Here is an 11,443-nt window from a genome sequence, read left to right on the forward strand (position 1 = left end):
ATTCCTGACAAAATGTAAAGTTATGTCACATCACACAGTATGAAAATGCATGAAACTAAACATAAAGCAATGCAATTAATTATATAATTTAATGCTCAAAAAAAAATCTCACAAATATTTAACACAAGTCATCAATGATCAATCACAGTTCATCTTTCATACTTTCTTCAGGATTTTGTGAGTTCATCTCTACATCAATCTGACTGGCTGTTACATCCTGTGACATCACTTCCTCTTCTGAACCTTTCTCTGTAGAGGCCATGTTTTCTGAGTTTTCTGTCTTTTCTTTCTCCTCCTCTGAAGGTTCTGTCAATTCTTTGTATTTCTCAGACAAAAATTTAAAAATGGACTGCATGCTGCTGTAGCTGGTATATTCATGTTTGTCTGTACCTGAATGGAACAATTATTTCCATCATTTAATTTAAATAAAGATTTGACTGAATAAATATTGAGATATGTATGGCATATCAGCTCTTCTATGTAGTATAATTAAATCTACAGTAAAAATTTAATTCTAGAGAAAACTTAAAAGAATTGAAGGATACATATATGTAGAGACAAGTACAATTCATTGAAAAGTGCAGAACTCATTAATTAACCCAAAGAAATAACTGATTACAGAAGTTTACCTGCTGCCACCGTGGGACAGAAATCTGACTGGCTCTCTAGGGGGGTGTCTAACTCATCCAGACACGAGGCCCAGTTCTTACCACGCTGTAAATGTCAAAGGAGTTAGAAGTTAGCAAGTTACCAAGACGACAATGTGTAATTTTAAAGAAAAACACTTAAAAGTGCTATCAGTTTATTTTCTGTTAGAATGTAAATATGATCTTTTTTTCAAAAAATGAATTTTAAATCAAACTTACTAATCCTAATATTGTCTTCTATGTAACTGTGATTGCTGTGGAATCTATAACAAATACTATTATATAATTTTCAAATCTTAGGGAACTTTATTTTCAAAGTCTTACCTGTCTGTAGAACTCGATGACCCGTTCATCTCCGTTCTGATGACTAAAGCTGTGGACCGAGTCTGTCAAGGCCACAGCAAACACTCGCTTAGAAAACTCATCTATGTGGCTAATAGCCTGAATAGATAGAGATGGTGTAAATGATTTACATCATTCTGAAGTTTTTCATAAAATATTTATCCCAGCCAATTGAGTTGAGTTCATCGAGACGTTCAAGTATTACATGTATAAGCCTTAAGGAACATTCAACAAACTTTAATAGAATAATTATTGTTAAAATTAATTCAAAATTATACTATGTGTAACTTTTTTATATACCATATTTTAAAATAATGGATTACAGAAGTTTCAACACTAAACTTGTGTCATGCAGGATTTTTTCTTCACACAATTATGGTTTAGGAGAAATAAGAGATTTCTTCTTTTTTTTTTTTTTTTTGAAAGATTTTAGATTATTTATGTGAAAGATTGAAATGTAGTTTAACATTTATTTTATGACACAAGTTATCCATCTAGTTCATGTACACTCTACATGACCGAACCACTCATTTGCAAGACAGGGTTGGTCAGAAGTGCCTTAAATACAGGTAGTGTCAATTAAATCCCTGTTGTCTTTGTCTCTATCAATAATCTACCCTTTCCAAATTAATTTACAATAATAAGTTTGAATATTATTTTCAATAAATACATGTATTAAATCTCTACCAGATCAAGTGTGACAACTCCGCCGTAACTGTGAGCCACTATCCCTATGGCACTAGCTTTAGATTTCTGTACAAAATTTTTCCATACACATTCCATGTGATCCTCTGGACTTTCACTGCACTGTCAAGGAAAAATATTATTTATTATATAATGTTATTATTATACATATTACGTATTTTCTTATTTAATGAAAATTTCGGTATAATTGATAGGTACGCGAACTCCTGTGTTTATTCCAACCAAGACTATAAAATACAACAGTTGTGAACCTTGAGGATGTTTATTTGATTTGATTTTGAACTGTGTTCACTATAGAAATTTGTTATATTTTATCAGTAAATATCAAACTCAATTTTTGAACTTAAAGTTTAAGATTGTAGAATTTTGCACAAATTTTTGCTGCTTGGAAATGTGAAATCTACAAGTCGCGCAACTGGGAAAAATGCATTAAAGGGAGCAAACTCTTGCTTTATTTGTTAGGCATTAGATGAATGTTTAATTGCATGTCTTACCTTGATTTCCTCACCATCGTTGTCATCATTAGCTTTGTTATAATTAGTGTTGGCTACAATTACTCCATATCCCTCCTTGATTCCCCAGTCAATGAAAGGAAGCTGTGTCCCCGAGTCCAGACAATCATTAATGATCAGTCTGTAAAATATCACAAATTCTGAAATACTTTTTTTTCATATATCTAAGCAGCTAATGTTCAACAATTTATTTGCTGAATCTAATAGGGGCACAGAGCACCTAACAATTTAAGGAAGACTTGAATTGGCCAAAATAAATATGATCTCATGATCTCAACAAACATTAAACAGCTGAATTGTACAACATCCTGAAATTGATTATTTTGTTTACCAGTAAATATGACTGTAAAATGAAAAGATTGAGGGATCCTGAAGAATCAGGGAAATGTTTCAGCAATTCCCTATGAAATGTAACCTGACCCCTAACCTACCTCCTGGCCCACTGTCCTGCTCTTACCACTCCGTTGCCATGAATCAGGATCAGAAGTTTGTCTTTGTCGAGGGCATCCTCAGACATGTAGAAGAAAGAAGTGGGCTCATCAGGCTCCGCATCCACCTGTACACAACACAGAAAATACAGTAGGTAGAAGTAGGTAAAAGTAATCTGATTGTCAAAGGAATAATGGACAATGCTTAATATGCTCTCAACGAAGATTGCTAAACAGTCATCTTTCACAAATTTTATATCATTTTTTCATACATCACGATAGTGTGAAAATTTTAACTCAAAAACCCCATTTATATTCATGCATTTGGTTGTCATACTCACTGGAATTGTGAATTTCTTTAGATTATGTTTGTCTTCTAGTAATTGATACACATATTCAGTTATTATCTGTAAAGTAAAACAAATCAAAATAAGTCAAATGACCTACACTCAGTGATCTGTATCTCTTGACTTCACCATGCAAACTTATCATATTCCTTCTAGACCAAATCATTATAACAAGTGTACCAAAGTGCATTCTTTTATAATCATTTATCTTGCCATCTAATCATATCAAATTTGATATAGCAGCCAAAGAGACTAAAACTTAAGTCTATATAAAATATTTATGTTAATTAGTCTACTGCATTTATTTATAAATAATATTCTTACATTGCCTAAAGCTTCATATCTCTTCTGGTTGTATTTATGATTGTCTTCATCCACTACAAATTTGAACGGCTCCTCTGTTTTCACATCTCTCAACTTTCCATCTGAAGAAAAATTAAAAGCTATACAGGGAGAAAAAGTTGATGATATTAAAATACATTTAAAAAATACCATAGTTTACTTGTAACCTTACAATACTAATGTTGTATGTATATGAATGAAAACTGATTTTACCATAACCATATTAGTAATTATTTCAAAATTATTTAACCTAGAATGCTTACAAACATTTTTTATTATTATTTGCAAAACATCATCCTATGTACAGGCACTACTTCTGTGTACAGTAAAAACACTCCTATAACAAAGTGCTAATGACGTAGGCGTAATTTGCTATCTATTTTAAAGTCATGGGGAATGAAAATTGCTTTACTTTAAGTGTTAATTCATTATAACCATGTTTGCTATGAGCTTGTTTCAATGTACCTAAAAATTACCTTTGTTAAAGTAGTAGCCAAATTCCTCCAAAGTTTTTGGGTACTGATATTTTCCTATAAAATAAAATTGAACACTTCAAACATTACACCTTCTTAGTAGCTTTTGATCAAATACATCATTGATGGTTTCAGAAAAAGGTTTCAATTCTCAAAGGTAAGAACCTACAAAACTTTCACAAGATGAAAAGAAAATTAAGCCCCCCTTCCCCTCCAATAGGCAGTAGGTAAATTTCTATGGCATGCACTTTATTCTGAATTCTTTATAAACTGATTTCAATTTAATATTTATGTACACTGACTTTATGCTCATAATAAAGTAAAACTGGCTTTAATCTACACTAAAATGTAAATTTCAAAAATCATAAAAATACTAAATACTTTCCTACCTTCATCTTCTTTTGCGTCAGCCATCAGGAATGCCTTCAGCTGCAAATGAAGAAAAATAGATATTTCAATCAGTCATATCGTTTTTTTCTTGATAGATTACTTTCATATTTTGAATATAACTATTATGAATCTGTGGAGCATTAATGAATTAATATTCACTCTCTCACTTTGATAAAGTACATATCTACGATCATTCCAGTACATGTAACAGTGTGTCACTTTGCTTGATCGAGCAGGATAATACAAGTTGATTACTATGCAATTGGATGTTTGATTTCAATGAAAACGATTCGACTTTGCATATGAAATACATAACCCAACAATACCAATTGCAATACTGACCAATCGTTGTTCACGAGAATGCTGTAAACAATAATCGCTTGTGGACAGGCAAAGCAATTTTAATCCTTAAAAAGGTTATATTGATCACTATATCGTATAATAGTAGCAGAGTATAACCTTACTTCTTTCATCCTTTTAATTTTCTCATACGTATTAACTCCATTCGGTCAAATCACAACAAAGATTTGACATGTGCTATTATGAGGACAGAAAACATGCTTTCACTGAAAACACGTTACTGCTGACATAAATGCCGCATAATGGTAAACAATCATTCAATATGATTGGCCAGTGTTGTCGGGATATTGTTGGATTCTGTATTTCATATGCAAAGTAGCATTGATTTCATTCAAATCAAACATCCAAACTATGTTTTATATGGTAATAAGTTTGTGAAATTTTGCTTTGGTCGATCAAGCAAAGTGACAGGCTAGCTGTTATTGGAATGATAGTAAACTTTTTTTTTGAAAATTTCTTGCATTTCACAGTTGAAAAATTTATCATTATTACTCTTCAAATGAAGATAATTTAAGTTTGCTCTTTGATCCCTTAAGGGACTCCGAATCTCAGCCAGTAAGGACAACTCTTTAATTTATAATTTAATTCAAAAAGTCTTTAAATGAAGCTTGAAAATTAAATATTTTCATGCAACAATTTTCATTATATGCCTCTCAACGTGCTTCAAGGTTCTTTGCAAAGCTCCATAAATCACTTCTAATTTCATATCATGTTAATAAACATTGGTATCTAAAAATGCTTTTACGGGATAAAAATTTCTACTTTTAATTAGACCTTTCTGAGAAGTTCAAAGAACCTTGAAGCACATTGAGAGGCATATAATGAAAAGATTTAATGTTCAAGCTTCATTTAAACACTTTTTGAATTAAATTATAAATTAAAGATTTGTCCTTCCTGGCTGAGGGTCGGAGTCCGTTAAGCAAATTTCATTCAATATTTGTGGGTTTTAGGTCTTCTCTCTTTGAGAAGCACCAATCAAATTAAATCTTTCATAAATAGTTAAATGTAAAAAACAGAAAGGATTCAGCTGAAACCTCAAATGCATTAAATACAAGTTGATTATCATAGAATGGCATAATGTGATTGTTGAGAGATAAGAAAAGGAATCAAGATTTGTCATTTTCTGAAAGACGCCACTGCAGTAAGCCCACGAACATTGAATTAAATTTGCCAGGGGTCCAACGGCAACATGTTGACTCCAGCCTCCTGGCATTGCAAGGATGCTAAATGAGTAACTCACTTTAACCAAAACAAATAGTAACAGTTGTATAATGAGCCATGTACCTTTCTGAAGAAATTTCCCATTGGACCTAGAATTGAGACATGGGTTACTGGCTTACTGCATGGTATCCCCACTGACGGTATAGGAACTTAAGTCTAAAAAATCAATTTACCTCCCATATAAATTTGGTACATATCGAATTCATTGTTAGCAATAATTCATTAAAGTTTTCGTCTTGACAGTACAAGTAACCTAAAAATTTGTACACTTGTAAACTGAAGTCATGATTTCTTGCAATGTTTTTAAGGAATATGGCATATAGACGATTTAAAACTTGACGATTAAACAAGTACACTGCAGACCATCTTCTCAAAATGTATTAAAATAAAATTAAGTTCTTGACTGGTTGTCATGTTCAAGGAATAGAACTATAACAACTATTCGTATTTATTTAAAAAAAAAAGTCACACAAAAACACTGTAGTCTGGTCCGATTTATAGAAAAAAATACTTCTAACGGCAAATAATTATTATTTGGTCCAGCATAGTTTTTTAACCTAATTCGAGTATGCTGAATCCGAAAAAATATGCTGGCCTTCATGAAAATGGCGTTAAAGAGTTCAAAATGGCGATTCAAAATGGCGGACATCCAATTTTTCTAATTTTCTCTTAATGTCGTTCAAAATAGAGAAGTAATGAGTGAAAATGTAACTTAGTGTAATAAAACTATAAAAAGGATAATAGAATGCTAACATTTTTAGTTTAACTCAGAAAATTTAGTCGTTTTTACACTTAATTCGAATTTTCTCTGATTTATTTGTCTATTGTTCTATATTCTGCTTTGTTCAGGATTTTTCATTTGCAAATATCCATACACTGCAGATTTGTACTTTTTTCCATCTGCATCTCACTATTCTACAATTGAATGATGGTGCAGCTGTAAGTTAAAAGTCAAAATGGGGATTCTAAATGGCGGATATTCATTTTTTTTCTTCCAATTATTTCTTAATGTCGTTTACATAGGAGAAAGGATTTGTGAATATCTTACCGAGCGTAGTACAACTATGTAAAATGCCAAAAAAACACTAATTTTATCACTTTAGTTCGAAAAATTTAGTCGTCTGAATTTGAAATGTGTTAATTACCTCAAAATGGCGATTCTAAATGATGTCATATTCACTTGACTTTTGTAAAATACTTAAACTGCTTAATTCTAAGCTGTTTTGCATAAAATAAATTACAGTTTGTTTTTTATATATATAGTATATTGATTAGTCCATTAAATATGAAGAAACAAAAAATACTAGAAAAGATTCTTTTTTTTCTGGAAATAGTTAAAATAAACTCGACTTAAGAGTTTCCAAATTTCCCCCCTCATATTTGACCGTGTTCCAAAGTCTTTGAGCCCCCATCCACCTAAAATCATTCCTGAATCGCTGTCATTATCAACTCACACTTCTTATCAACATCCCTCAGCACACCATCAAATATAACTGAAGAAATTCTTGTCCAATTTCATCGAACACTTTGTACTAGCTTATGAAATTAGCACATATAAGAACTTAGCATTGTCCCCTAACATCTTCTATTCCAGCTTTATTTGCCATATGTTTCAGTCTGTCTTGGGAATTTTGGTATTTTCAACACTCAAGTAAAATGACCCCCTTGGCACGTAAAAGATCATTTCTCTGGTGTTCGAAAAAGAGTAAGCTCACTGGAGGCCGCCAGAGAAACCAAATCCTTCTAAAACCGATTATTTAAACTGACAGTCCGCCGAAACATGACTGAAAAATTGCTGACTCACGTTAAACAATAAACAAATAATCAATCAACACTCAAAGAACAAACATTTATGTTCAAATGTTAACAGTATATTGTGTTTTCCAAACCTTATGCAAAACTAGAGGTACTGTGAGCGAAGAGCTCACTAAATGATACCCCCGCCTCCATATAGTTATAATGGCAAAGTCCATGTTTTGCTGTGGCCGGAAAACCCAAAATATGTGTCAGATCAAAAAGTAAAATAGGAGGTGCACAATGGTAATATGTAATAAAAATTCTGTGAAAGTTTCATCAAATTGCATTCAGTGGTATGAGAGGAGTTGCGGATAAAAGATGGGTACCCCAAAGCGTAACAGACGGACGGACGGACATACCGATTACTCTACACCCTCCCGCTTTTCAAGCAGGGGGGGGGGGGTATAAAACAAATCTCTGATATTCAAGACATGTAGCTCTTTATTTTGAGACCGCGTATAGATTTGTTGTCTTTTAGGGTAGAAAGGTTATTCTATTAGCAAGAAAATTCTCAAACTTTATCATATGGAATCACATTGTGTGCATATTTTGGTGAGAAAAGTTGTATAACTATGCAATGCAAGAGCGCCTGCAGATTCCTCGTGATTCCTAACACGTACAAGCTTTCGTACCAATAGGTCTAAGCCATTCTTGACTTTGATCTAGTCAACACTTATCTTGACAACAAAATTTTCTTGAACACTTTAAGAACTTTACATGTACAAGTCAACTTGATCAACACTTCTATTTTTAGGATAGTGTAAGGTTGTATCAAGAATAGAGTGGGATCAATTGAACTCAATCATTTTCTTCTTCCAAATTTTGGAAATTTCAATTTTTTTTAATTTATATACATTGTTCAATACAATATTATCCATTCACAACATGAAATATTTGAGAATGCAGTTGAATTTTTGACGGAGAATAACAAAATGCAAATGTAGGGACACAGAATCAGTGCTGGAAAATCATGAAAATTATGGTTTACGTATTTTATACTGATAAATCTTAATAAATTTTTTAATTTGGATATTATAATATGTTCAGATTTATATTATGTAACAATTACCAGCCCTCTAATTGGTCGTGGTCTATCATTTTAAAAATCATACTAAGTTATGTTGTACTGGACCTTCCACATGAACAGAAACATTTATTTTTTTCTTGACTGGACTAAAAATAGATCAAGAATTTCCAATAACTGATATGATTTAGCAACCCTCAAACTACAATGTTCACTCGCCTTAATACTCGGGGAATACTGCTCTTGGGATAGCTTAATTGTCCTCAAAACAGCAATTACTGTATGATATTATTAACTTTTTATATGAAGAAGCATGGTGAAACAGGTAATAGGTAAAAATGTCTTCGGAATTTTCGTCAAAGATTTATCTTAATAATAGAAGTATATTAAACAAAAGTCCATGTTATAAAAATCCTAAGTCATTAACAAAAATATCCTCCAACTTTCATTGCATATTTGAACATTATTTCATAAATTAAAAAAAACCAAACTTTAACTTATTTTCTGCAAAACGAATCAGAATTAAGCATTTGGGGTATTTTACGAAATTCGAGTTCATATGATATCATTTAGAATCGCCATTTTGAGGTAATTAATACATTTCAAATTTAAACGACTAAATTTTTCGAACTAAAGTGATAAAATTAGTGTTCTTTTGGCATTTTACATAGTTGTACTACGCTCGGTAAGATATTCACGAATCCTTTCTCCTATGTAAACGACATTAAGAAATAATTTGAAGAAAAAAATGAATATCCGCCATTTTGAATCGCCATTTTGACTTTTAACTTACAGCTGCACCATCATTTAATTGTAGAATAGTGAGATGCAGAGGAAAAAAATACAAATCTGCAGTGTATGGATATTTGCAAATGTAAAATCCTGAACAAAGCAGAATGTAGAACAATAGACAAATTAATCAGAGAAAATTCGAATTAAGTGTAAAAATGACCAAATTTTCTGAGTTAAACTAATAATGTTAGCATTCTATTATCCTTTTTATAGTTTTATTACACTCAGTTACATATTCATTCATTACTTCTCTATTTTGAACGACATCAAGAGAAAATTAGAAAAATTGGATGTCCGCCATTTTGAATCGCCATTTTAAACTCTTTAACGCCATTTTCATGAAGGCCAGCATATTTTTTCGGATTCAGCATACTCGAATTAGGTTAAAAAACTATGCTGGACCAAATAATAATTATTTGCCGTTAGAAGTTATTTCTAGCCTTCTTTTTAAAAATCAGGACCAGACTACTGGTTGGCATCACATATGCAGCAGAAGTAACAACTGTTTTTAAGTTTTATCACTTACATTAAAGGTGAAGAAAATAAGGATGCCTGCTTCAAAATGCCTGTTATATGCTTTCATGGAAAAAGAAACTCAGATTTCTGGAAATCCATAACCACGACGAATATTTAGTCTACTTTCTTTTTTGCGTTTCATAAGGTAGACAACTCTTGATAAAATAGAAAAGTAGATCGTACCTGGACTTATTCTGCAAGGCGTTTGTCAGAAGGTCTCGGGTTAGCTTTCCATCACGTTACACACTGATCATTTCTACAAGCATGATTAGAGCGCTGTTTCAAACCCCTCCTACATTATTAATTGTTCCCGGCTTTCAAACATTGAAAATCAAAGTAAGAAATCAAAGATTCAGGATAAAGGTTTTGTCATGTTAGTCCGTCTGTCTGTCTGTCTGTTGATATGTTAATTGTCTGCAAAAACTAAATTAACCTCATGCAATATGCCAATTAATATTAATAACTTTTGATTGATTGATTGTATGTTAATTGTTTTAGGTTAATTCCTCTTAATATTAAGAATTTTTCATTCATACATAGAGTTGTCATGTACCATATACTGGTGAAGGGCTTCAAACAGTCATTGGCATTGAGCAGTGCATGATGTTGAGGGATCCTTTATCGTGCCAGTTTAACTCCTGCAAGTGACATATGGGCCGGACATTGGTTTTTAATCTGAAGGACCCGCAACATTCACTTCAAAAGCAGAGCAGCTAGATAGTGAAGTAACAAATTGATATTGCATCGTACATGTCAAATTGATTAATATATTTTCCAATGATAAAAAATATCATGATCTGAGTTGTGTCAACATTAATTGAGCATACATACAGTAATATGTCAATCAAACATATATAATACCAAAACTTTTCCTCTGCTTTAAAGGGCTTGGAACCTCCTGCTTGAAGAAACATGCAAATATCCTAATTAAGGTAACCAACATGTTACTTCAAGCAGGCAGCATTAAAAGTTTTTTGTCTTTTTTTGGTTTGCTCCTTTAAAATTTATATTTACAGTTGAACTTTGGTATCTCAAATAGATGGTTTTCCTTTGACATTTTGCCTAGAAGTTATTCCGCTTAGCCGCCATCCTGTAGGGCAGAGCAGTGAATTTTTCTCTTTGAGCAACCAAGTGGCCATGGGGAATAACTCTTGCTTAAATTATCTCAGTGGAAATTTGGAAAACCATATTCTATACCATGGATATGTCGAAGTGATCTGGAATTCCCAACCACATATTCTTTAAGTATTAAAAATTTTAACCTTTGAGATCGAATCTTCAGATATCTCGAAGTTTTTTCTCAGTCCCATCAGGTTCGAGATAACGAAGTTTGACTGTATATATATATATACATAATCACAATTTAACATGTTCATGCAAATCCACACCTTCAAATGCAAATCTTGATTTACATGAAAATTTATCAATTATAGTACTTGGAATTCATATTTACTATAGTCACATCAGTATATAAATAAATACATTTAATTTCATATGTTAATAATCAGAATCAATTAATGATACAAATTAATATTACATACTGGTAC

The 11,443-nt window shown here is 32.0% G+C and overlaps 1 protein-coding gene across 2 annotated transcripts in view; it reads right to left on the reverse strand.

Moving 5' to 3' along the window:
* The window catches only part of LOC134268627 (cotranscriptional regulator FAM172A-like), a 10,590-nt gene extending 585 nt beyond the window's left edge, over positions 1-10,005 (reverse strand). Inside the window, exons 1-12 of one of the 2 annotated variants that reach the window (XM_062750884.1) lie at positions 9,907-9,987; positions 5,831-5,923; positions 4,186-4,225; positions 3,800-3,853; positions 3,306-3,406; positions 2,976-3,041; positions 2,638-2,762; positions 2,189-2,327; positions 1,677-1,796; positions 972-1,088; positions 630-714; positions 1-390 (exon numbers count right to left, since the gene is read on the reverse strand). The exon at positions 1-390 is cut by the window's left edge and continues 585 nt beyond it. In XM_062750884.1, the coding sequence (XP_062606868.1) occupies positions 143-390; positions 630-714; positions 972-1,088; positions 1,677-1,796; positions 2,189-2,327; positions 2,638-2,762; positions 2,976-3,041; positions 3,306-3,406; positions 3,800-3,853; positions 4,186-4,225; positions 5,831-5,851 (1,116 nt within the window). In that variant the 5' untranslated portion in view covers positions 5,852-5,923; positions 9,907-9,987 and the 3' untranslated portion in view covers positions 1-142. Of the gene's footprint in view, positions 391-629; positions 715-971; positions 1,089-1,676; positions 1,797-2,188; positions 2,328-2,637; positions 2,763-2,975; positions 3,042-3,305; positions 3,407-3,799; positions 3,854-4,185; positions 4,226-5,830; positions 5,924-9,906 lie in introns of both variants that reach the window. The other variant, XM_062750883.1, reaches the window with a different exon arrangement.
* Between the last annotated feature and the right edge of the window lie 1,438 nt (positions 10,006-11,443).

This window comes from Saccostrea cucullata, unplaced genomic scaffold, assembly GCF_032062105.1.
Source record: "Saccostrea cucullata isolate Sc308-1 unplaced genomic scaffold, CSIRO_AGI_Scuc_v1 ctg8757, whole genome shotgun sequence".
Taxonomy (NCBI): Eukaryota; Metazoa; Mollusca; class Bivalvia; order Ostreida; family Ostreidae; genus Saccostrea; species Saccostrea cuccullata.